The sequence below is a fragment of the Thamnophis sirtalis genome, unplaced genomic scaffold (assembly GCF_051295495.1).
Source record: "Thamnophis sirtalis isolate CommonGarterSnake01/CBP01778 unplaced genomic scaffold, rThaSir2_p1.2 scaffold_2, whole genome shotgun sequence".
Classification (NCBI taxonomy): domain Eukaryota; kingdom Metazoa; phylum Chordata; class Lepidosauria; order Squamata; family Natricidae; genus Thamnophis; species Thamnophis sirtalis.
The window spans coordinates 37,101,204-37,127,709 of NW_028261382.1; the positions used below are offsets into that span (position 1 = coordinate 37,101,204).

The following is a 26,506-nucleotide window of genomic DNA, read 5'->3' on the forward strand; positions in this document are numbered from 1 at the left end:
CGTCGACGTCACGCAGCAGCCACGGCCGCGCGGCGGGAATGACGTCACAGCCGAGCGACGCCCCCTTCAACTCGCCTATGCCTTGCTTGCTCCACCGAGGCGAGGAAGAGGGAGGCGCCCGAGGGGGCGTGTCCTGGGAGTGGGCGTGCCCGGAAGAAGGGGAGACTCCAGCAGCTTTTTGCAAGTATGTATTGAATCCACTTCCATCCTAGTGGCTGGGGAGTCCTGTGCCTGTCTAGTTTCCCCCAAATTATTATTAATATATTAAATATTATTATTATTAATAATAGAAATTCAGCTTGGCTGGGAGGCGGGTTTGCAGGGAAGCCCACCCCCCCACATACTCCCGAGGGGGGGGGATGGCGGCTCCTGGTCTCCAAGCAAGCCAAGTTGGATGGCTGCTGTAAATCCTGTTGATAATTCAACAGAGTCATGATTTGGGGAAGGAAGGAGGGCAACGGTCTCGACTCACTTTGAAAGACCAGGACTTTTGCTGAAATGGAATTATAAATACCATCAACACAAAAGGGAGTTTGCTCAGAAGCTGAAATACACCAAGTGAAAGAGAGGAAGAGTGGGAAGCAGAGGTGAGAAAAAAGATAGGAAGAGAGGGATAGGAGAGAGGGTGAGGGGGGGAAGATGAGGTGTATAAGGAGGAGTGGTAAGGGGAGAGAGGAGAAGGAGAAAGGAAGGGGAAGTAGAGTAGAAAATGATGGAGGGAAGACAGGATGTAGAAGGGGGAGGAGAGAGCGGGTAGAAAGTGTCGGATAAGGTATAAATATGGTGTATGGAGAGCAGAAGAGCCAATAACTGTTTTTTTTTCTTCCTCTTTGGTAGTTGATGGTAAGATGAATTGATGTAATTACTTAATAATACAACATGATATTGACTATGTAATAGTATACATGTGATTATATGCTAGGAAAATGGAAAATAAAAACTTTCTACGTGAAAGACCAGGACTTTTGGGAGGGGGATGTTCCCTGCAAGGGAGGGGCCTCCCTCTACTCTACAATGCTCCCCCCCCCTTCGAGGATCCCCAGTTCTCCCCTTGGGCGTAGGGCAGTTGCCCCTAATTGAGCAACGGGGCACAGACTAACAAGGACTATTGACCAAAGTTCTGCTCTCTTTTTTGCAGCTGGGCAAGGGCAGCGCCATGGCTGGGCCCCTCCGAAGCCTCCGGCGGTTGCCTCCCCTGCTCTGCCGCCCCCCTTGGCAAGCCCCTCCGGAGCCCAGGCCCCTCCTGCTGCTGGGCTGGGCTCTCGAGACCCCACGAGTCAGGATGCTGGCCACGAAGAAGGCTAAAGGTGAGGAAAGCTGTGGGTGTCCAAGGCCCAGGAGGCGGAAGGGGCCCTTGGGACCACCGCTTCCAATTCCCCCTTTTAGGAACTGGGAGGCTCGCCATCTCCGACAGAGGAAAACGTGCAAAGGCTAAAACCGCTCTATTCCCCATCCTATAACCTATACATCCCATAACTGACAGTTGCATTACAGGCAACTGGATTTTCTTGTCTTCTTTTTCCTTGAAAATATTTCGCCTCTCATCCAAGAAGCTTCTTCAGTTCTTCTTGGATGAGAAGCAGAATATTTCTAGGAAACAAACACCCCCCCCCCCTGGAGAAAGTCCATTGGTCTTTTGGAAAAGCACTTTTGATGATTGAGAATCCCCACAGATACCCCTCCAAAACCTTTAGGGCTTTGGAGCCCAGAATGAGAGGGCGATAGGATGATGCTTAATCTTTTCTAATGACAGATGGCGTTGGCAGAGGTCACTATGTGGAACAAGCGGCCCTACTTCAAGGGCGCACCTGAATTTGTTTGCCAACTGCACAGGGGCAGATAGGAGAGCACTCCAGAGGGTCAACGCCATTGCCCAGAGGATCATGGGTTGCCCCCTCCCCTCTTTGGAAGAGCTTTATAGTTCCCGCTGCCTTAAGAAAGTTCAAAACATCCTTAAAGATCCATCTCATCCTGGGCACCATTTTTTTTTGGAACTATTACCATCTGGCAGCTGGTACAGGCGAAATAGGCTGAAAAACAGCTTCTATCCCAGGGCAGTAACTATATTGAATTCTACACTATAATGCAATATTGGGTTTTCAATTTCAGTTATATAGCATGTGAAGGATGTGTGTTTGTGCTTTTATGTTTATAGTTATAATGTACACTGAAGAGCCGAGGTGGCGCAGTGGTTAGGGGTGCAGTACTGCAGGCCACTTCAGCTGACTGTTATCTGCAGTTCGGCGGTTCTAATCTCACCGGCTCAAGGTTGACTCAGCCTTCCATCCTTCCGAGGTGGGTGAAATGAGGACCCAGAGTGTGGGGGCGATATGCTGACTCTGTAAACCGCTTAGAGAGGGCTGAAAGCCCTATGAAGCGGTATATAAGTCTAACTGCTATTGCTATTGCTAAGACGGCCTTTAATTTTGTTGTACCATGTGCAATGACAATAAAGCAAGCTAACTACTAACTAACTCACTCACTAAGTCCCGAGTAAGGAAACTACCTTGGCCTCTGCTCTCTGCAGCTAAAGGGAAAGGTCAGGTCCGCATCAACATCAACACCTCCTTGGTAGAGGACATCATCAGCCTGGAAGAGCTAAGCGAAGAGATGAGCTCGGTGGTCAAAAACCTGCAGGATAATTTCAACAAAACTTTGAGCATCAGAACCAACCCAGGTGAGCGGTCTCTCTCTCTCTCTCTCTCTCTCTCTCTCTCTCTCTCTCTCTCTCCCTCGGCAGTTTTTAGGGTGCTCTCCAACTCATCATGATATTTTCTTGCTCACGGCAAATACGTTCATATCGAATTTTAAAATATTCTGCCACTTAAAACGCCGCTTTCCCCCCTGTTGTAATATAGTTCCTTGTGTAGGTGTGGGTCACCCATGGCCCAGTTCATAACGGGGCATGCAGAGCCACACTGAACCACACAGGAGAAAACAAACTCCTAAAACCCCATAACATCCTGATAGTGAATAACATAACATCCTGAGATGTGCCTTACCAATGACGCCCAGGATTTGACCATATATAGACAGAACTTCCCTGAGCAGTAGATTAGAAATTGTACTTTGACAGGCTGTTTTTGACCACATGCGATTGCTCCTCCTGCCTTTGTCCTATCTCAATAAAAGGGGCTCTCAGACCTCCAATCTGGGTCGTCGCTCCATCCCGAGAAAGATCATGTCCGTGTCTTTTCTCCACATTGGCCTCATGGACGAACCACGGGAACGTTACATTTGGTGACCCCGACGTGATAACTTGTGTCGCCAGCCTTTCACTCACCCCTGACTGGGCAAAGTCTCGCAACCAGGGCCGGCCGTCAGCGAACGGAACGTTACACACCCCCATAATGCACACTGTTTTGCGGATGTTTTTACGGCAGTATATTTTGTTAGAAGCAGCCCGATATCGAGAGCTTTCCGAGTTGATCCCAAAGCTGTAGAAGACGAAGGTGGGGGTGGGTAAATGTAATGCGGTACAAGAAAAGCAGGAAGCCACAATTAAAAGGAGGGGAGTAACGCTAACACCTGAGCTGGGGTCGCGAAGGGCTTGGCTACCGTCGCATTTCTCATTTCAGGGGCTCTAGATTCGATCATCGTTACCACCAAGGACGGGAAATTTCCGCTAAACCAGCTGGCACAGATCTCCCAGCATTCTGCACAGCTGCTAGTGGTCAACATGAACAGCTTTCCAGAAGTGAGTAGGTTCCTCGCTCCGTCCCCCTGGCAGATCCCAGGAGCCCCCCTGGGTGTGGAAAACGCTACTGTTCCCCCCCCCCCCCTTTGGCTTCCTTCCCGGTTACGGCTGCCAGGAGGACTCGCGGCCGTGCCGTTGCGCCTGCGGTGGCTCAGAACGCAAGCTCCTCGGGAGCACGGATCGGGTTTTTTTTGGGCTCCCACACTTTGATATTCCCGCCTAAGCCACGAATGGCAGCACAGCTTCTGCAGAACTGGGAGTTTTTCCTCCCTGCTCCATTGTGACTCCTCTCTTAAGAGAGAACAAAACAGATTGTTTTTTGTTGAGAGAAAGGAGCTAACAAATGCCAAGAGAGGGTCAGCTTAGGCGCCTCGGAAAACCCACGGTCTTCCTCGCTCTGCTGGCTGCCGAAGGGCTGTGTGTGGCACAAAAGCTGCGCCTGGGGGGGGGAGGAAAAGGCGGAGTGGGGGCGGTGGGGGAACACAGAGTTTTCCAGCAACCGCCTGCCAGAAAAATCCAGAGATGCGAAGAACAGGCCTGGTGCTAATCCCCTTCATTTTCACACTTGCCCGGTGCAATGTGGAACGAGTTAACGTGATTGAGGCCTTCCCTCCCAAGCCCCACACAGGACCACGTTGAAGCCTTTGGCAGCCACAGGCCCATCCTGGAATCCTTCATCTGCCTTCCTCCTGCCATCTTGCAAGACTCCCGAGCCCCCTGGGAGGTTTTGCTGCCTCCTTGGCGATCTGCGTTGCTTCAAACCGTCAAGATGGCTCCCGTCTCCCTTTCTGCTTTCTTCCTCGCTCGCCTAGTCAGTCTCCTTCTTCTCCCCCCCCCTCCACCTCCCCTGAAGCCTCTTCACCGATATCTTCGATCCTGGGGCGGGGGTGGGAGCAGAAGGAAAGGAATTGGTGGTGGGGGGGGGGCATCCTGCAGCTTGCAATTCAGTTTGATCAAAGGCGGCCGATGTAACTTCCTGGTCTCGCCGGTAACCAAACTAAACGTTTCCATCTTCTGTCAAGATGGATTGCTCTCCGCTGATGGGGAGTCCTGGCGTCTGGTAATAATTATTTGCTAATTCCCCCCTGCCATTTTTTTTTCCCTCCCCCTCCTATCTCTGCGTTGTTGCAGAGCACAGCTGCAGCCGTCAAGGCGATCCAACAGAGCGGGATGAATCTCAACCCGGAAGCGGATGGGCTCTTGATTCGCGTGCCGGTTCCCAAGTAAGCGTCCTCTCAGCTGCCCACACCCTCACGCTTTTTCGCTTCGTGTCTTGCTTAACGTCAGGCGTGCCTCCTTCAGTATCCAAGAAAGAAAAAACCCCAACTCCATTTGAGCAGAGATAAAAGGTACTTTTACTGCGTGGCACGACAAAACCGCGGTCCACTAAAGCGCGCCCGATTAAAGCGCGTCGCTGACGTCATCAGCAGCGCGACAACAGCGACCGCGGAGAAAAAAGGGCGCTTTAAAAAGCGCTTTGAAAGCAAGCCGATTCACGTTAAGGTAAGGGTTAGGTTTAGGGTTAGGGTTAGGTTAAGGGTTAGGTTTAGGGTTAGGTTAAGCGTTAGGGTTAGGTTTAGGGTTAGGGTTAGGTTAAGCGTTAGGGTTAGGTTAAGGGTTAGTGTTAGGTTTAGCGTTAGGTTTAGGGTTAGGTTTAGCGTTAGGTTTAGGGTTAGGGGGGTTAGGGTTAGGTTTAGGGGTTAATTTTAACTAGCACTCACAGCGTGCTTTTTTCGTCGCGCTGTGATGACGTCAGGTACGCGGTTTCGTCGAGCGCGCTTTAGTCGACCGCGGTTTTGTGGTGGAACCCTTTTACTGGACATGAAATGAAAGCGGCGAAAGAGAAAGGGAGGGAAAAGAAATCTTAAAATAAAAATATTCTAGTAGTCTTATCTCCCTTCTTGGATTCAGTTTATTGACTCCAGATTATTTTCAAAATCGGGTATAGGAGCAGGAACCCAAGAAGGAGTCTAGATTATATAAGATTACAGAGTAATAATAAGACTGAAACAAATGTCTTCTACTTTCTCCACTCTAATATGTGTAAAACTGCACCATCATTAGATGGGGGACTTAAATGAAAAGTTAACTAGTTTTCCCTCTAGTATAGAACAAGAACAATTTGGAAATAAGTAGCAAATAAGAGGCTTTCTCTGGAATACCGTTAGAGACTGCCACAAGTTGAAAGTAGATTGTCATGGGTTGGCCATGGCCTGAATATGATGTACGTTGGAAGGCCACGTAAGCAGCCTTGAGTACCAGGATGGAAGAAATACTGAATATAAATGTAATTTTGAAAAGTTTAAATAAGAATTTGTAGTAGGAGAGAAACCTGATTTCAAACATTTACCCAGGACCCTCCCCACCCCACCCCGGTCACCCCAACCCAATGTCCAGTCTGCAACTCCCAGGGGTGTCATTTGGGGTCTTCAAGTGGCCTCATTCAGCTGGTTTGCAGAGACGGTTGACCTTGACCAAGCCCAAACATGGTTGGGAAGCACTGGTTTAAACTAACTGAACAGGGTGGCTCAGTGGCTAAGACGTTGAGCTTGTCGATCAGAAAGGTCAGCAGTTCGGCGGTTTGAATCCCCGGCGCCAGGTTAACAGAGGGAGCTCCTGTGATTTGTCCCAGCTAGCAGTTCGAAAGCACGTTAAAAAATAGGGAAATAGGGACCACCTTTGGTGGGAAGGTCACAGCGTTCCGTGCGCCTTTGGCATTGAGTCATGCCGGCCACATGACCACGGAGACGTCTTCGGACAGCGCTGGCTCTTCGGCTTTGAAACAGAGATGAGCACCGCCCCCTAGAGTTGGGAACGACTAGCACATACATGCAAGGGGAACCTATACCTTTAAACAAAGGCAGCCTTTGGGGTATCTGTGTGGATGTTTACACCTGAGTCAGGGCCACATTGGAAGCTGTGGGCAGCCCCTTAGCAGCAGCCAACGAAGGGGGCAGTTATTAAACCGGACTCTCCTTCAGAAAAGCCACTTGTGTTGTTGGGACGGAAGGAGATGGAATGGGATCCCTTTGCCTCCCCCCCCCCCTTCCCAGCCAATCCAGTTCCCGGTCTCCTGCCCCTCCCGGTGTCCCTTCTCCCCCCCTCCCCCTCCTCCAATTCTGAAGGAGGCTGCTATTATCCTCCTAATTGCTGGAGCCTGATTGTTTCCATGCTCCCAGGTCATCCTCCGATCTGAATTCCTGGAGAGGAGGGGAAATCCAAGAACAGGCAAAAGGCAGAAGATCTGAGCATCCCTCTCCCACTTCCTTTGTTTTTTAACCGGCCGCTGTCACTCTTTCGGGGGACGAGGCCCAGGTGTCTTGATTGCCAGGCTGCCTTCTGAGGGAGGGTGCCACCCACACCGTGCCAGCTGAGTCGAGGGTGTGATCTCCACAGCTCCAGAAACTCATCATTAAAAAAAGGCCAGAAATGCAAGCGCTTATCCGATATTATTCCAAAAACACTTGCAATCCGCCACCCAAGCCTTAGTTTAGTTTAGTTGTCATTGCACATGGTACAACGAAATCAAATGCCGTCTTCAGTGTACATTATAACTATAAAAATAAAAGCACACAGGCACATCCTTCACATGCTATATAATTGAAATTGATAACCCAATATTGCATTATAGTGTAGAATTCAATATAGTTACTGCCCTGGGATAGAAGCTGTTTTTCAGCCTATTTCGCCCTGTTTTCATTGTCCTGTACCAGCTGCCAGATGGTAATAGTTCAAAAAAAAAAAAGTGCCCAGGATGAGATGGATCTTTAAGGATGTTTTGAACTTTCTTAAGGCAGTGGGACCTGGGTACTTGAGAGACCGCCTGCTGCCAATTACCTCCCAAAGACCCAGGGTCGGCCTCCTCCGGGTTCCGTCTACCAGCCAATGCCACCTGGCTACTACCCGGGGGGAGGGCCTTCTCTGTGGCAGCTCTGGCCCTTTGGAACAAACTCCCCGCAGAGATTCGGACCCTCACCTCTCTCCAGGCCTTCCGAAAAGCCGTTAAAACCTGGCTTTGCCAGCAGGCCTGGGGTTGATAAGTTCCCCTCCCCGCTCGACCTGTGTGGTTGTGTGATTCTTGGCTATTTTAACTACTTGTATTGTGTTCTATGTTCCCCTTTTCCCCCTTTGAGTTGTTCGCCGCCCTGAGTCCCTCCCGGAGAAGGGCGGCATACAAATAAAATAAATCTAAATCTAAAGCTTGTCCAAAGAGGGGAGGGGGCAACCCATGATCCTGTGGGCAATGACGTTGGCCCTCTGGATCGCTCTCCTATCTGCCCCTGTGCAGTTGGCAAACCAGGCACAGGGGCGTTAAGTTAAAAGTAAGTAAGTAAGTTACAGCTGCCTCTTCCTTCTGTGAGGTTCAGCCTCCTTTATCCTTCGAACATTTTCTCCATTATTATTTTCAAATTTGCACGTCTGGCATTTTCACGCTTGGCTCCGCCATGCCGTGGAAGGTTTAGGCTCCTCCCAAAAGGCTCCTTTTCTCCTTCGCTTCTCTCCCGTCAGAATCACCCGCGAACACAGGGAGAACCTGGCCACGGTCGCCAAGCAGCTCACCCACAAGGCCAAGGAGTCCCTGCGGAAAGTGCGCACCGGAGCCATGAACCAGGCGAAGAAAGCCAAAAGCACCACCTCGGAGGACACCATCCGATTGATAGAGAAGCAGGTACGGAGGGATTGGATGCTGCCGGCTGGGGCTGACCACTAGACTGGCCTGTCCTGGTCTGGCAGGGACACCCCCTTGCAGAACGCAGAAATGTGGCCTCTCACATCGAGGTCTCCTTGCCTCTGGACAGCCGCGTCCTCATTCAGTGGCCGGCCCTTTATTTTTTGACCAGGATGGACGACCTTACATTTGCGTGGTGCGGTGGCCTAGAAGTGGAGCTCTTGCCTCATAATCAGGGGGTTGTGAGTTCAGACCTAGGTAGAGGCAGATATTTCTCTCTCTGGGCACATTGAGAATTTATCTGCCGAACAAAACTCCGCACTGGTGATAAGGCAAGCATCCGGCCAGTAAACACTCAGCTCCATTCAATTAGCAATAACAATAGCAGTTAGACTTATATACCGCTTCATAGGGCTTTCACCCCTCTCTAAGCGGTTTACAGAGTCAGCATATCGCCCCCAACAACAATCCGGGTCCTCATTTCACCCACCTCGGAAGGATGGAAGGCTGAGTCAACCTTGAGCCGGTGAGATTTGAACAGCCGAACTGCTGAACTGCAGTCTGCTGAAGTAGCCTGCAGTGCTGCACTCTAACCACTGCGCCACCTCGGCCACCCAATTGCCCAGAGTCCACCCCGCAAGGGATTAAGGAGTCATTGAGAGGATGATGGGCGTCCCTTCGTTCTCATCCTTCTGATGAAAATCTTAGAGTGATTGTTGCTATTTGATGCCTGTCGGTGGTTTTCTTAAAAACACACACAGACACACAAGAATTCACATGTCCTTTTCTCAATTTGCCTCAGATTCACCAAATGACCGAAGATGCCACCGTCGAATTGGACAAGCTACTGGCTGCAAAGACGAAGGAGCTGCTTGCCTAGGGGGTCACCACAAGAGGCTTTCTTCTGGCCTAAAACGGCCAGTGGTGGTTCTTCAACCGCGGGGAAGAGACTTTTGGGCAGCGAACCGAAGCTCAGGACTTGAGGGAAGGGGGGCTTGGCCTCGAGGTGGAAGGATTTGGCTCCGCGACGGTGGCTACCTCAGCTCCGTCGCCGAGACCGCAGTCCTGCCGGCCAGAAGCCATTTCGGGAAAAGAAGGATCACGAACAATCTCGTCGATTAAATGCCCCTCCTGCCTGGATGTTGGGGGTGGTGGTGGAGGCTTCATAAATGGGTCAGGAATTTCATATATGAAATAAAGCGAGTCTGAATAAAAGGGCTGTTCGTTGAGCCCCTAACCTTTGAGCAGCCTCAGAGTGCATGGAAACGGGAGCATCCTAGGGAAGCCCCCCTCCCACTCTCCTGAAGTGGAAAAAGCTCATTTGTTTGAAATGAGTTGTATCTCCCGCTTTCCAGCTACGGATGTTGGCTTGCCTTCTCGGCCAGCAGGGTGCAAATAGCAATAGCAATAGCAGTTAGACTTATATACCGCTTCATAGGACTTTCAGCCCTCTCTAAGCGGTTTACAGAGTCAGCATATATCGCCCCCAACAACAATCCGGGTCCTCATTTTACCCACCTCGGAAGGATGGAAGGCTGAGTCAACCCTGAGCCGGTGGGATTTGAACCGCTGAACTGCTGATCTAGCAGTCAGCTGAAGTAGCCTGCAGTGCTGCATTTAACCACTGTGCCACCTCAGCAAACACAGCCTCTCCCTTTGAAGTTGCGGTGGCTGCAAAGACAGGTGTGAGTAAAATCTCCAGGCCTAGCCGGGTGTTATTGGAGGCTGAAATTAAGAATATTTCTCTGGCTGGAGAGCCAAACGGTTCCCTTCCCTCCATAAAGTGCAGCGTGGCAAGCCTAATCACGCCAGGGAGCGGAACTCGAACCTCCAGCTAGCCAGGAAAGATGGTTCAGTAGCCTAATTTTTAAAATAAGGGCCCTTCAATAGGAGGAAGGCAGGTGCCAGTTGAGTGTGTGGAAGTACTTCTGAAGAATAAGAACTGTTCGACCTTAACTAATGCTGGCAGATCGTGGACCCCTTACAGGTAGGGTTAATCCTGCATTGGAGGGGGGAGGGAAACGGTCCCTTCCAAGGCTCTGATTATTATGGGATCCCCTTCCTGCCTTCTTCCGAGAAGAGCCGAGGTGGCGCAGTGGTTAGGGTGCAGTACTGCAGGCCACTTCAGCTGACTGTTATCTGCAGTTCAGCGGTTCTAATCTCACCGGCTCAGGGTTGACTCAGCCTTCCATCCTTCCGAGGTGGGTGAAATGAGGACCCAGACTGTGGGGGCGATATGCTGACTCTGTAAACCGCTTAGAGAGGGCTGAAAGCCCTATGAAGCGGTATATAAGTCTAACTGCTATTGCTATTGCTATTCCCCGTCCTTGGATACACACGGACCTGTGTTTTTTTTATTTTATATTATTAAAAAGGCCATTTGCAACTCGGAACAAGCACTGCTGGGGATGTTCCTTTCCCCTGCCTCCAATCAGATAAATTGCTTCTGGCCAAAATACACTCCCCCCCCCCCACGAGAGGAATGGTTAACCTGGAGGGAGGGGGGGTCTGAGAAGAGGTGCAATCTTTTACCTCCTTCCCCACATCACCTGGACACTGAACAATTCACATTTCTGCTCTGGAGTGTTGAAGGAGCAGAGAGAAGGCAAGAAGCGGAGGGAGGCGGTTCAGAGGGCAGATATCCTCTTGGCACCGGGTGGGCAGCCACGCCACAGCCGCCCTCGTGGCACGGGGCCAGAAAAAGAAATCCTGCAGAGGCCGGTTCTCCTGACTTCTGCGGAGAAGCATTTCCCCCAAACCCCTTTTAACACGCAAGAAGGAACAGCCCAATTGAGGCAGGGGTACCTCTATTTCTGGGCTCCTGGGCTGCAGCCCTGATTGCAGAATCGCCTTTTTTTGGGTGGGGGTTGCTTTAAAAATTAACTCCGGGCATTATAATCATTTGGTCTGTTGCAAAAGAGAGAAGCGTTGGTTTCTTGGCTCTTGCCAAAGCCTTTTTCCAAGGGTCCGCTTGGCACAGGGAAGGAAAAGAGGTGGGCAGGAAACCAGAACGGGGGGTGGCCAGCCTGCAAACACAGCCATCAGCACCAGGCTGATGAACAATAACCCAGCAATCATTTTGCCTGGTGTGTAACCAAAAAAAAGAGAGAGAGAGATGGCAGGGCACGGCCAATGTGGGAGTTCAAAAGAGGTGATTACTCCTCTTTGAGCCTCGGTTTCTTCTCTGGGGTTGGGGGGGTTGGGGGGGAGCGAGCGACGGAGGCGCCTGGCTCTCTGATTGTGCTTTTTCGTGCCTTCTGTCAAATGAAGCGCAGTGCGGGCTTGGCAGGCCGGGTTTTTACCAGGCGCGCGGCCCTCTTTGACAGGGTGCCGAGCAGGGGGAAAAACGACGCGGCGTAATCGCTTTGCCTCCGAAAATTCAGTGTTGATTAGAGGCGCTTTCGGGCTGCCGTGTCGGCGGGCTGGAGTGCTTTTTTTTAATCACTACAGAAGCTCATTACAGCTTCCCAGCGACTCTCCCGTCCCCTGGTTCTCCTTCCCGATTAGCGCCCAGAGAGGCGGATGAATATTGGATGGTTTCATTACATACAAATGCAATCAACAGTTTTGCATAAAAATTCTCCTCTTTTTCTTGAGTTTCAATTGACCTCAGCACCCGTGGTGGTGCCAGGCGCAAAACACATGCAAATGAGGGAGAACTTCCCACATTAAATCTCCCTCCGTATTTGTGTAAGTCTGTGTGTGTGTGAATGGATGAAAGGTGGGAGGGTGGGTGGGTGAGTGAGTGAGTGATAGACAGACAGACAGACAGACAGATAGACAGTCAGACAGATATGGGGATGGATGGATGGATGATAGGATAGAGAGAGAGATACAAAGAAATTGATAACAGGATGGATGGATGGATGGAAAGGTAGGTAGATGATAAATAGATATAGATGATAGATAAATAGATGATAGATAGATGGATGATAGGATAGAGAGAGAGATATAGAGATTGATGACAGGATGGATAGGTAGATAGATGATAGATAGATGATAGGATAGAGAGAGATACATAGAGATCGATGACAGGATGGATGGATGGATGGATAGGTAGGTAGATGATAAATAGATAAGAGATAGATGATGATAGATAGATAGATAGATGGATGGATGGATGGATGGATGGATGGATGGATGGATGGATGGATGGATGATAGGATAGAGAGAGATACATAGAGATTGATGACTGGATGGATGGATGGATGGATAGGTAGGTAGATGATAGATAGATAGATAGATAGATAGATAGATAGATAGATAGATAGATAGATAGATAGATGGATGATAGGATAAAGAGATACATAGAGATTGATGACTGGATGGATGGATGGATAGGTAGGTAGGTAGATAGATAGATAGATAGATAGATAGATAGATAGATAGATAGATAGATATCGATGACAGGATGAATGGATAGGTAGATATTGATGACAGATGATGGAGGGATGGATACATAGAGAACGATGACAAGATGGATGGATGCATATATAGGTAGATATTGATGACGGATGACAGGATTGATGGATAGGTAGGTAGGTAGATAGTTAGATATTGATGATGATGGATGATAGATAGATAGAGACACCAGACAGACAGACAAGGAAACAGACAGATGGGTGGGGGCTACCCAGGAAGTTAGGGACCAGCACAGACAGAATTAAAGGGTGATAACCTTTTAATTGTCTTCTATTCCTTCCTTATTTCTTCCCTTTCAGTAAATTTCCCCAAATGCCCCAGCTCTTCCCAGTGCTGACTGGAGGTATAAATGGGGGTACAAAACCAGCTGGCATCAACGAGGCAGAGGCCGTAGAAGCTGGGAGGCAGAGAACGGCCGTTTCAGGGCTACGCAAGCCATACCTGGAGCTTGTCCAAAACCACCTTTGTGGCTAAAGAGGGAGCCTTAGTTGAACGTTGGCACATGCCAGGCCCAGCTCTCTCGCAGCTCCCCATTCCATTCCTACCCAGGTCAAACTAACCAGTTGAGAGGAAGGGGCTGCCTAGGGCTAGAGACCCCCCCCCATTTTAAGGGCAGGGAGTTAAATCTTGCCCCTTCGAAGCTGCCAACTCTGCTTCCCCATCCTCCTGTTCATCGTCAGCCTTGCCAATGGAAGTCTCGGCCATGATACCCGGAAGGAGCATCAGTGGTGAAAGTGGCAGGAATGGAGCCCCACCCCCGACTTCAACAGCCCCTCTTTACCTGCCCCTTCACCTGCCTTCCAGGAGATCCTGGCTATTGAGAGCATCCCATCCACCTTTTCCCCCAGGGGAGACGCAGGAAAACTCCTGGCAGATCCCTTTCCATGGCAAGATTTCTTAATCCACGTTGATTTAAGGGGCACGATCTCTCGTGCCGCTGAAGCAACGGGCAAGGACGCCTTTCTTGGCGGCTGGGGCTCCCCCACCCCACCCCAATATAGAGGGACTGACGGCTTAGCTAGCCCCCTCCCCGGACGCCGACCCATTCTGAAGCAATTTCTATAAAATAAACTCTCTAATCAGGTAAGTGATTCCATACGCTAAATTGCTGCCTCGCAGCTGCTCAGTTAACCTGCTTTATTCCCCCCCCACCTCTGCGACTTCCAGAAAGTCGATGATGGGGGGGGGGCCCGGGAACACCCAGCAACTTTGTTATCCCAGTGAGAATCAAACCCGGGCCGGGGAGACCGTCCCCCTTGCTCAGAGGCATCAGACCGCGTTTAAGCCAGGATCGGGTATGATTTGAGGAGGGGGTCCGGCCATGCTCTGGCCTTGACCGCAGCTGCCTGTGGGGCTCCCCATCCCACTGGGGACTCCCCCAGCCCATGGGCAGCCAGAACTGACCTCCCAGCTGGCGGATGGTCAGTTGACAACTTGAGATCAATCCCAGTGAATCCCATTTCACGGCTTCCTGCCCTGGGCAAACCACCATTAAACAATATTGGCTGATGCCCTCCGGGATCCTCCAGCCTTCAACCGGAGGGTCCATCCCCTAATGCACGACCCAGTGGGGGTGGGCCCCACCCCCCAATCCAGAGCTCAGGCCGCCTGCTCTTTTGACCCACGGCATCTCCCTCGCAACCTGGAAGCATTTATGCCTCTGAAATGAATCTCCTTGGGGTGGGGAGGGGGCAGCGGATGGGGGACGACGACAGGGGTACCTGTGGGACTGGTACTGCGGAGCCCAGGATGAATTTGATTCCTGGCTGATTGGATTTCCCCTTCCCAGACTTCCTGTCCAGCCTGGGCTTTTCACTTCTTATCTGTGGCCGGTTAAAGGCTGCCCACCCACCCACCCGCTGCCCCCCAGACTTAGAAAGGGCTCCCCCCCCCACATTTCTCTCCCTCAGGAAGCAACTGGGTCCAAAAGCCCCTCCCCCACCCATTTTGAGCATTGGTACCAGGCAGGGAAGGGAGCATTGCCTGTCCTTACGAGCTGCCATCCCTAGATGTCCAGTTTGTTTTTGGCTGGACTCCAGTCAGGAGAGCCGGACTTCCAGCGGCCTCCCTCTCCCAAGGCCTCCATCCTCTGCCCCTTTTCTCCTGGCCGGGCCCTCCCTTTTGCTGAAATAAAGACCCCTCCCCTGCCTCTCCTCTTGTCAAAAGCCTGGACCACAAGCTCTCCACTAGTGATGGTATTTGTAGCCATAGCCATAGCACTTAGACTTATATAGCAATAGCAATAGCAGTTAGACTTATATACCACTTCATAGGGCTTTCAGCCCTCTCTAAGCGGTTTACAGAGTCAGCATATTGCCCCCAACAACAATCTGGGTCCTCATTTTATCCACCTCGGAAGGATGGAAGGCTGAGTCAACCCTGAGCCGGTGAGATTTGAACAGCCGAACTGCAGAACTGCAGTCAGCTGAAGTAGCCTGCAGTGCTGCATTTAACCACTGCGCCACCTCAGCCTCTTGCCCCCAACAATCTGGGTCCTCATTTTATCCACCTCGGAAGGAGGAAAGGCTGAGTCGACCTTGAGCCGGTCAGGATCGAACCTCTGGCAATTGGCAGAGTCAGCCTGCAGTACGGCATTCTAACCAAAGATAGCAATAGACTTATATACCGCTTCACGGTGCTTTCCAGCTCTCTCTAAGCCAGTGTTTCTCAACCTTGGGGACTTTAAGTCCTGTGGATCTCAACTCCCAGAATCCCCCAGCCAGCTATGCTGGCTGGGGGATTCTGGGAGTTGAGGTCCACAGGACTTAAAAGTCCCCAAGGTTGAGAAACACTGCTCTAAGCGCTTTACAGAGTCAGCCTCTGGCCCCCAACAACCTGGGTCCTCGTTTCACCCACCTCGGAAGGATGGGAGGCCGAGTCAACCTTGAGCCTGGTGGGATTCGAACCGCCAAATCGCCGGCAGTCAGCAGAAGTAGCCCTGCAGGACTGCGCTCAAACCGCTGCGCCACCGGGGCTCATCCCCGCCGAAATCCTGGTAGGAAGTCCCTCAAGGTGGGACTTTTTTTTTCAAAACCATGACCTGGGTGACTGAGAGTCTCCGTGGACCCTCCAGGTCGGAAGGTACTCTTGAGGGCATCCAGCCCATCCCCTGGCTCAGCACAGGACTCCAAGCGAAACGCCTCGATTGACCAAGGAGACAACAGTCCCTTCTCCAGGCCAGGAGGAGTCTTGTCTGAATCCCACAACTTCCTTCTAAACTAAGAGAAGCATCAGAAATAAAAACCCCGCCTCTGATGGAATAAATCTGATTTCTCCGCCACAGGAGATTTGCAGAAAGACTTCAGGAAGTCTGCAAAGGAAACGGCAGTTCCAGTTGTCTCCGTTGATGCTTTTGGGGTGCCCCCCCCATCTCAAACCCTTCAGGGACGGCGCTCGACTGCCCCTCAGTGGCTCAAAAGGGCTTTGTCACTCCATCAATGTCTGTATTTTTTTGGGGGGTGAATGGGGCACTTCAACCAATCCTTCTTGGGGTACATTTCCTTGCCTCGGCTCTCACCTGTAAAGTGACGCTGTTACCCTTTCTCATCCTATATTTACGGACGGACGTTGAGAAAGGCATTTCTTTTTTTATTTTATTTTATTTTATCAATTTCCTATATACATTCACAATTATATGATCTCATAACTGTTATTAATAATATGTATTTATAACAATTTTACCCTACAGTTGACAATATACTTGAAGATTGCTTTCTTAACATCCCATAGATCCATCTTATCTTACAACGGTCCTACTTCTTCTTCCCTCCCTCCCTCCCTCTTTCCTTCCCTCGTTTCTTCTCTCCTACTCCCCTTCCTTCCCTCCTTCCTTCCCCTTCCCTCCTTCTCTCCTTCCCTCCTTCCTTCCCTCCTTCCTTCCTTTCTTTTCTCCTTCTCTCCTTCCTTTCCCCCTTCCTTTCCTCCTTCCTCTCCCCCCTTCTTTCTCTCCTACATTCCCTCCTTCCTTCCCTCCTTCCCTCCTTTCTTTTCTCCTTCTCTCCTTCCTTTCCCCCTTCCTTTCCTCCTTCCTTCCCCCTTCTTTCTCTCCTACATTCCCTCCTTCCTTCCCTCCTTCCTTCCCTCCTTCCTTCCTTTCCTTTCTTTTCTCCTTCTCTCCTTCCTTTCCCCCTTCCTTTCCTCCTTCCTTCCCCCCTTCTTTCTCTCCTACATTCCCTCCTTCCTTCCCTCCTTCCTTCCCTCCTTCCTTCCTTCCCTTTCTTTTCTCCTTCTCTCCTTCCTTTCCCCCTTCCTTTCCTCCTTCCTTCCCCCCTTCTTTCTCTCCTACATTCCCTCCTTTCTTCTCTCCTTCCCTCCTTCCTTCCCTCCTTGCTTTCCTCCCTCCTTCCTACCCCCCTTTCTTCTCTTTCTTCTCTCCTTCCTTCCTTCCTCCTCTCCTTTCCCTTCTCTCCTTCCCCTTCCTCCCCTTTACCCTTCCCCTCTTCTTCCCACTCCAACTTTTCTATTTTTTTAAATGCATTGTTGTAAGCCGCCCGGAGTCCTTCGGGATTGGGCGGCCTATAAATTCATTAAACATTAAACATTTCTCTTTGACGCTCTTCCTCCTTCCCGTCTCGCTGGCCAACGGAGAGGCGGAGGAGCCTGTTGGGGCGGTGAGTGTGTGTATTTGCGCTAGTTGGTTCTTTCTCAGCTACCTGGGTACCTGCCCCCAAACAAAGGTGTGTCCCTTTCCCGCTTCTCCTGGCGCCCTTTAGGGCTCCTGCCTGCCTATCGGCTTCCTTCAGAGAGTCATTGCCTGCTTGGAGGGAGAAGGGAGGATCCGTTGGAGGGTTGACGTGGCTGAGAAGCAGGTAAGGGAGCTGCGAAGGGTCCTTAGCCTCCACGCAGCACCCCAGTGCTCTGACCCTAACCCCACCCACCCCTGCAGGGATGTGTGAACCCAGCCAGAGAGGGAAGCGGATGCTCCTGGGGGTTGTGAATCCATTCAACAACATTCCTAGCAACTCTTGAGTAAGTCTGTTGAGACTCAGGAATAGTTCCTCATCCCCTGGTAAGAAGCGACGACTCTTTGCAAATTTAAAGGAAGCCCTGTCTCTTCCCCTCTTAGAAGTCTCTACAGCAGTGTTTCTCAACCTTGGCAACTTGAAGATGCCTGGACTTCAAGTCCCAGAATTCCCCAGCCAGCGAATGCTGGCTGGGGAATTCTGGGACTTGAAATCCAGGCATCTTCAAGTTGCCAAGGTTGGGAAACACTGCTCTACAGGTCCCTCCCCAAAGATCATAGAACTGTCTTGTGGGAGGGTGGGAGATCATCTAGTCTGGTCCCTGCAAGGAGCAGAATAATCCACCATGCTTTTGCACACAGCTGTGGCTTTGAGATAGAGCTTATAAGTACCTTTACGTGCTTTGTGAAGAGAGCCACAGGTCTATCTGCACCTCCATAACTGTCTGGTTGGGCTGTGGAACCCAACAAGGCAGACACGGACTTCAGAGGAGAATCTGAACTGCAGAAAAAACAATGGCTACCAACCTTCCTTCCATGGAGGACCTGGACACTGCAGGAGTCAAAAAGAGGGCTGTGAAAATATCTACAGACCCCTTGCATCCTGGACATCAATTGTTTCAACTCCTGCCCTCAAAACGAGGCTATAGGGCCCTGCACACCAAGACAACTAGACACAAGGACAGTTTTTTTCCGAACACCGTCACTCTAGTTAACAACTAATTCCCACAACACTGACAATAATTTACTAAGACGGTATTACTATTATTCTTCTCTTCCTTCCTAGTGCCTATCTCTTCTCACTTGTGACTATAATAACCATGTTGCTTGTATCTTTCACTTTATATTGTTTTTATTTGTTTCCTAGTACGATTTGAGTAACTTTGACTATCCCTGTTTTATTCTTGATGAATGTATTTTATTCTCCTTATGTCCACTGAGAGAATCTGCACCAAAGACAAATTCCTTGTGTGTCCAATCACACTTGGACAATAAAGAACTCTATATTCTATTCTCTACCTTATCCTGTCCTATCCTATTCTCTATTCTATTCTATTTTATTCTCTATTTTCTATCCTCTCCTCTATTTTCTATTCTGTTCTGTTCTATTCTATTATCTACCTTATCCTATCCTATCCTATCCTATCCTATCCTCTATGCTCTATTCTATTCTATTCTATTTTCTAATTCTATCCTATCCTATTCTCTATTTTCTATTCTATTCTCTATTTTCTATCCCACCCTATCCTCTATTTTCTATTCTATTCTATTCTCTATTTTCTAATACTATCCTATCCTCTATTTTCTATCCTATCCTCTATTTTCTATTCTATTCTACCCTATTCTCTATTTTCTATTCTATTCTATTCTCTATTTTCTATCCTATTCTCTATTTTCTATTCTATTCTCTATTTTCTATCCCACCCTATCCTCTATTTTCTATTCTATTCTATTCTCTATTTTCTAATACTATCCTATCCTCTATTTTCTATCCTATCCTCTATTTTCTATTCTATTCTACCCTATTCTCTATTTTCTATTCTATTCTATTCTATTCTCTATTTTCTATCCTATTCTCTATTTTCTATTCTATTCTCTATTTTCTATCCCACCCTATCCTCTATTTTCTATTCTATCCTATCCTCTATTTTCTATTCTATTCTACCCTATTCTCTATTTTCTATTCTCTTCTCTTCTCTATTTTCTATCCTATCCTATCCTCTATTTTCTATCCTATTCTCTATTTTCTATTCTATTCTATTCTCTTTTATTCTCTATTTTCTATCCTATCCTATCCTCTATTTTCTTTTCTATTCTTTTCTATTCTTTTCTATTTTATTCTATTCTATTCTTGGAGGCACCAGCCCAAAGCGACCAGAAGGCCTCCTCTCCAGCAGTCAATATCCAAATAAACCAGGATTAATGCCAAACAAACAGTCCAGCGGAGAACAGTAACCCTAATCAAGGAGCCACCAAAGAGAAGGCCAAACCTCAGAATAACACTGGCAGGGGCACACTACAGTGGGGAGCAAACCACACACTCGGTTGCACTGATGATGTTGCCTAGTTGGGTCATGAAATGTCTTCAACCAACCAACCAACCAACCAGCCCAGGAGAGCACCAAAGGACTCCACAATTCAACTCTGAACTACGGGGAGATTTTCTTTTTTTTATTGGGATGATGCAATCATCCCAATAAAATATAAAATAATCTCCTTATTTACAGGAGGATGTCACAAGGCTGTGGAATTCATAACCCTGAGCCATCGTGGGGGGCTTAGACACATGTAGGCAGAAGCCGGGCGGGCTCCTTTGCTCATAAATCTCCAAATGCATCTCTTACAGAGCAAGGGGGGGACCAAGAGTGGCCCATGCTTGGGGCACCTCCACCAAGGGTCTCTCGGCCACCGTGAGCCACGGAAGGCTGGCATGGGGGAACAAGCTTGCACTCAATCCAGACAAGACCGAGTGGCTATTGATGTTGCCTCCCAAGGATGGTCCACACATTCCACCTCTTAGCATGGGTGTGTGTGAAGTTATTCGCCCCTCGGAGAGGGCTCGCAATTTGGGTGTCCTCCTGGACCCACAGCTGACGTTAAAACATCATTTGTCGGCTGTGACCAGGGGGGGCCTTTGCCCAGGTTCGCCTGGTGCACCAGTTGCGGCCCTACCTGGACCGGGAGGCCCTTCAAATGGTCACTCACGCCCTCGTCACCTCAAGGCTGGATTACTGTAACGCGCTCTACATGGGGCTGCCCCTGAAGAGTGTTCGAAGACTGCCGCTGGTCCAGAATGCATCTGCGCGAGCGATAATGGGTGTACCTAGATACACCCATGTTACGCCTATCCTCCGCGAGCTGCACTGGCTCCCCATTGGTCTCCGGACCCGCTTCAAGGTGCTAGTCGTTACTTTTAAAGCCCTACATGGTATTGGACCTGGCTATCTGAGAGACCGCCTCCTGCCATTCACCTCCCAACGACCAATAAGATCGCACAGGTTGGGCCTCCTCCGGGTGCCGTCGACCGGACAATGCCGGCTGGCAGCTCCCCGAGGGAGGGCCTACTCTGTTGCTGCACCAGCCTTGTGGAACGAGCTACCCGCAGAGATCCGGACCCTTCCCACTCTCTCGGCCTTCCGTAAAGTGACCAAGACCTGGCTGGGGCTGTTAATTAATATCCAGCCCCACTTGATTGAATGGATAATTTTAATAATTGTATTTTTAAATTTTTAATATGTTTTTACTTTTGTTGTGAGCCGCCCAGAGTCCCAAGGGAGTGGGCGGCATACAAATCTTATTAAAGTTGAAAGTACAGTTGAAAGTTGAAAGTTTCCCATCTCCGTGTCCTTGGGAGAGAGAGGCTGTGGAGAGAAAACCACCTTGGCATTTTGTCTGTTCCTGCCCTCCTCCTCCTCCCCCTCCCTGCCAACTGCTCAAAATACCAGTTCCTGGCAAGCTCGGGAGTGTGTTTTGCACACACACAGCTGCTGGGAGTGAAAACATTCATCAGAAGCCTTTTAACTGCCAGCCTCTGAAAGAGACTCCGAAATGCCCCATTGGTTCTCCCTCCGGGGCCGAAGCAAGGGAGGAGAAAGGGGGGCAATTGGAGGTCCGTAGGGCGCAGTCAGCCATGGCCTTGGGGACTCTGTGGTGCGATTTTGGTAACGCCAAGGAAGCCATTGGTTTGATTGTGATCAGCGGGGGTGGGGGAGGGGAGTTCCATTTTGCAATAGGGTTTGATTTCTGAGCTGGAGTGCATTGGGCAGCCCCAGACATTCTCTCAGTAAGCAAATAAAAAAACTCAACCTTTAAAAATAAATAATGCAGCCGACGTCTTGGCCAAATGGGCGATACACCATCAGATGGATTCATAAGTGGCCACACTCAATGTGTAATAGCCCTTGGACTTATATACTGCTTTACCATGCTTCACAGCCCTCTCTAAGTAGTTTACAGAGTCGGATAGACAGACAGACAGACAGACAATGATAGGTAGATAATGATAGATAGATGGATAGATGGATGGATAGATAGATAGATGGACGATAGATAGATAGATAGATAGATAGATGATAGATGATAGATGATAGATAGATAGATAGATAGATAGATGATAGATAGAAAGATGATAGATAGATAGATAGATAGATAGATAGATAGATAGATAGATAGATAGATAGATAGACGGACGATAGATAGATAGATAGATAGATAGATAGATAGATAGATAGATAGATGATAGATAGAAAGATGATAGATAGATAGATAGATAGATAGAAAGATAAATAGATAGATGGATGATAGAAAGATAGATAGATAGATAGATAGATAGATGATAGATAGAAAGATGATAGATAGATGATAGATAGATAGATAGATAGATAGATAGATAGATAGATAGATAGATAGAAAGATGATAGATAGATAGAAAGATGATAGATAGATAGATAGATAGATAGATAGATAGATAGATAGATAGATAGATGGATGGATGGATGGATGGATGGATGGATGGATAGATAGATAGAGATAGATAGATGATGGATGGATGGATGGATGGATAGATAGAAAGATGATAGATAGATAGATAGATAGATAGATAGATAGATAGATAGATAGATAGATAATCCTTAGACTTATATACTGCTTCACAATGCTTTACAGCCCCCTCTAAGCAGTTTACAGAGTCAGCCTCTTGCCCCCCCCCCTCCCAACAATCTGGGTCCCCAACTCTGTTTCCATTTCTTAATCTCTGCAGAACCAATGTTGGGTCCTGAATTCTGGAAACGGGTCCAGGCGTCCGCGCAAGAAAGAGGCAGCCGACTCTGCTCCACTCGCTGGGGAAGGAGGGTCACCTCTGCAGCCGCAGGTGGCGCCCCCTGGAATGCCCCTCTCCTTCTCCGGCCGCGCTCGCCCCCTGCCCGGTCTCCATCCCTGGCTTGTAGGATCAGGTGCCTGAAGGAGAACCGCCCTTGGGATCAGAAGCTGCGGGCTCTGAAGAAAACCATCCTTGCCCAGCGGCGCAGATGCGCCCCTCGGCTTCCGGAAAAGAGGAGCCCCCGCCTGCCCTCGGAAGGGGAACCCCACAGCACAAAACCTCTGAAGAGGAAGGTTTGCAAAGCTGGAGGCTTCTCGGCTCCCACCTGCCCAGGTTAGTCTCGGGGGTCTTATTCTTTTTTCAAAGTTTTTTCCATTTTTATTTTCATACAAGGAAGCACAAGTACCCCGTTACATCTTAGCCAGCGCTTTTTTGTATTATCCAATGCTATGTCGGTTCCTCTTAACATCAACCTGTAACAGTGGTGGGTTGCAAAAATTGTTCGAACCTACTCTGTGGGTGTGGCCTCCTTTGTGGGAGTGGCTTGCCGCCCATGTGACCGGATGGGAGTGGCTTGCTGCCCATGTGACCGGATATGAAGATGCCGACGACACTTGTCAGAACCACCTTAAATTACCCCACACACAGCACTGGCTTGCATGAGAATATGATGTAAACTTGTTCTTTTAAAAGGCATCTTCGGTTTGTGTTAAAACAACTTCAACACACGGAATGTTCTGATTGCACCACAAACGCAGTAGTCATCCTTACCTTTCACAGAGGCACTGAGTTTTATAAATAGGAGCATGATAGTGTAGAATAATCATATCCAAGGACCAGTGGTGGGTTTCAAAAAAGTTTGGGAACCCCTTCTGTAGGTGTGGCCTGCTTTCCGGGTCCACTGGTGGAACCTCTTCTAACCGGTTCGGTAGATTTGATGAACCGGTTCTACCGAATAGGTGCGAACTGGTAGGAACCCACCTCTGACCTGTAACAACGGACCGTTTGATCCTCTGCCACGGAAGGACGAGTCAACTTTATCTGTGCCCAACCCCTTCCTCATCGGGTCTCTCCTTGGTCATTCATCTCATGTGTCCTCCTCATCTCTTCTCTTTGGTGAAGGTCACAGCCAAAGAAGAGGAAGGAAACTCAGAACTGGCCAGAGCTCAGCATCTCCTTCCCGGAAGGCAGAGAGAGAGAGAGGTGAGGTGACGGAGAGGAAGAAACGGACCCAGCAAATGGTTGAAACTTTGATATAAAGGGCAGCTCCCTGGGCAAAAAGCAGAAAGGGGAATGGGAGGACCGAAAGGCAGAGGAAGAGAACTCCTTGGAAGGGACTGGGATGGTGGGAACTGTGTCGGGCAGGTAGAACCATGGGTAGGAAGGGGCCTTGAAGATCCGCTAGTCCAGCCCTCTGCTCAAGGCAGGAATCCTCAGACCTTACAGCTGCTGGGAAGGAAGGAAGGAAGGAAGGAAGGAAGGAAGGAAGGAAGGAAGGAAGGAAGGAAGGGAAAGAAAGGAAGGAAAGAAAGGAAGGAAGGAAGGAAGGAAGGGAAAGGAATGGGAAGAAAGGAAAGAAGGAGTTGGAATAAAGGAAGGTAGGTAGGAAAGGGAGAGAAGAAGGATGAAAGGAAGGAGGAAGGAAGGAAAGAAAGAAAGAAGGAAAGGAGATAAAAGAAACAAGGAGATCTGGAAATTATTCTGAGGAAGGAAGGAAGGAAGGAAGGAAGGAAGGAAGGAGATAAGGAAGGGAAAGGAATGGGAAGAAAGAAAGGAAAGAAGTTGGAATAAAGGAAGGTAGGAAAGAGAGAGTGGGAGGGTGAAAGGAAAGGAAGGAAGGAAGGAAAGAAGGAAGGAAGGAAGGGAAAGGAATGGGAAGAAAGGAAAGAAGGAGTTGGAATAAAGGAAGGTAGGTAGGAAAGGGAGAGAAGAAGGATGGAAGGAAGGAAGGAAGGAAGGAAGGAAAGAAAGAAAGAAGGAAAGGAGATAAAAGAAACAAGGAGATCTGGAAATTATTCTGAGTAAGGAAGGAAGGAAGGAGATAAGGAAGGGAAAGGAATGGGAAGAAAGAGAGGAAAGGAGATGGAATAAAGGAAGGTAGGAAAGAGAGAGTGGGAGGGTGAAAGGAAAGAAAGAAAGGAGGGAAGGAGATAAAAGGAACAGGGAGATCTTGAAATTATTTTGAGGATGGAAGGAAAGAGATAAGGAAGGGAAGGAAGGTGGAAAGGCAAAACAGAAGAAGGAAGGAATTAAAATTAAATAATTTAATTTAATAATTTCCCCCAGCTCTGCCCCCACCCCACCCCACCCTGCCAACCTTGCCCCCCCTCCCGCTTTGTTTTAATGGGTCGTTTGAAAAAGGCCGGTGTGTGTGTGTGTGTGTGTGTCTCCCTGCTAAGAGGAGAGGCCATCCTTGTCCCAGGCCAGGCCAGGCATCCATCATGGTAGCTGTCGGGGTCCCTGGGAGGCTTTCCCGGCCATGAAGTGCTGCTGTCAGGGACGAAGGGGGGGGGGAGATGAATGAGAGGTCGCAGGTCGCAGGAAAAACGGGTTTGATGAATTGGAGATTTGCGGCCGTTAACAAAAACATTAAGTCAACCTGGGCTATAGAATATTCATGGAGAATCAGGAGCCAGCATTGCTGGGCACCATCCGGTGGGTTTTTGCCCTCGAATGATCATGGCCAAGTGGGGGGGGGGTTGCCTTCTGCTCCAAACAGACTCTGTCGTAGTTCTGAAGCTCCAGCAGGGGGCGCCAGAGGCTTTCTTGCTCTGCCAACCTCGGTCAATCCGAGAGTTCGATTGTGTTGCTCCTTTTGGATCTCCAAGAGTCAAGGTTAGTTTCTCTTGGCAGAGCCGCCTAAGGCCAGAGGTTTTGGGGGGAACAATGATCCCCGAAGGACTTGTTGCAGAATCGTTTAGATTAGGACCTCGAGTTCAACTCCCAGAATTCCTCAGCCAGCCATGGGTTGGTTTATAATGGCTGAAAACTTTGGAAGTTGCTTCTCGCCTCCTTTTTTAAAGCTAATTTTCTTTATTTCTTATCCTGTCTCCCTCCCTCTCTTCCCACCTTCTTTCTTTCTTTCTGCCTTCCTTCCTTCTTTACTTCCTTCCTTCCTTTCTTTCTCTTTCCTTCCTTTCTTTTTCTTTCCTTCCTTTTCATCTTTCCTTCCTTCTTTCCTTTCTTCCTCCCTCTTTCTTTTTCTTTCTTTCTTTCTTTCTTTCTTCCTTTCATTCTCTTTCCTTCCTTCCTTTTTCTTTCCTTCCTTCTTTTCATCTTTCCTTCCTTCTTTCCTTTCTTCCTCCCTCTTTCTCTTTTTCTTTCTTTTTTCTTTATTTCTTTCTTCCTTTCTTTCTCTTTCCTTCCTTTTTCTTTCCTTCCTTCTTTTCATCTTTCCTTCCTTCTTTCCTTTCTTCCTCCCTCTTTCTCTTTTTCTTTCTTTTTTCTTTATTTCTTTCTTCCTTTCTTTCTCTTTCCTTCCTTTTTCTTTCCTTCCTTCTTTTCATCTTTCCTTCCTTCTTTCCTTTCTTCCTCCCTCTTTCTCTTTTTCTTTCTTTTTTCTTTATTTCTTTCTTCCTTTCTTTCTCTTTCCTTCTTTCCTTTCTTTTTCTTTCCTTCCTTCTTTTCATCTTTCCTTCCTTCTTTCCTTTCTTCCTCCCTCTTTCTCTTTTTCTTTCTTTTTTTCTTTCTTTTTTCTTCCTTCCTTCCTTTCTCTTTCCTTCCTTTCTTTCTCTTTCCTTCCTTCTTTTCATCTTTCCTTCCTTCTTTCCTTTCTTCCTCCCTTTCTTTCTTTCTTTCTTTTTTCTTTCTTTCTTCCTTCCTTCCTTCCTTTCTTTTTCTTTCCTTCCTTCTTTTCATCTTTCCTTCCTTCTTTCCTTTCTTCCTCCCTCTTTCTTTTTTCTTCCTTCCTTCCTTCCTTCCTTCCTTCCTTCCTTCCTT

At 48.8% G+C, this 26,506-nt stretch overlaps 2 protein-coding genes across 2 annotated transcripts in view; both read left to right on the plus strand.

The window, feature by feature from the left end:
* The first annotated feature begins 66 nt into the window (after positions 1 to 66).
* MRRF (mitochondrial ribosome recycling factor) lies at positions 67 to 9,608 on the plus strand. The gene is made up of 7 exons (XM_087704864.1): positions 67 to 184; positions 1,139 to 1,307; positions 2,528 to 2,677; positions 3,579 to 3,697; positions 4,829 to 4,920; positions 8,207 to 8,366; positions 9,169 to 9,608. The coding sequence occupies exons 2-7, from the start codon at positions 1,157 to 1,159 to the stop codon at positions 9,244 to 9,246; spliced, it is 750 nt and encodes a 249-aa protein (XP_087560990.1). The 5' UTR covers positions 67 to 184; positions 1,139 to 1,156; the 3' UTR covers positions 9,247 to 9,608.
* A 7,886-nt stretch (positions 9,609 to 17,494) lies between these two features.
* The window catches only part of CCDC187 (coiled-coil domain containing 187), a 30,461-nt gene continuing 21,449 nt past the window's right edge, over positions 17,495 to 26,506 (plus strand). The window contains exons 1-3 of the mRNA XM_087704865.1: positions 17,495 to 17,596; positions 22,508 to 22,900; positions 23,690 to 23,770. Of these exons, the coding sequence (XP_087560991.1) occupies positions 22,513 to 22,900; positions 23,690 to 23,770 (469 nt within the window). The 5' untranslated portion in view covers positions 17,495 to 17,596; positions 22,508 to 22,512. The remainder of the gene's footprint in view (positions 17,597 to 22,507; positions 22,901 to 23,689; positions 23,771 to 26,506) is intronic.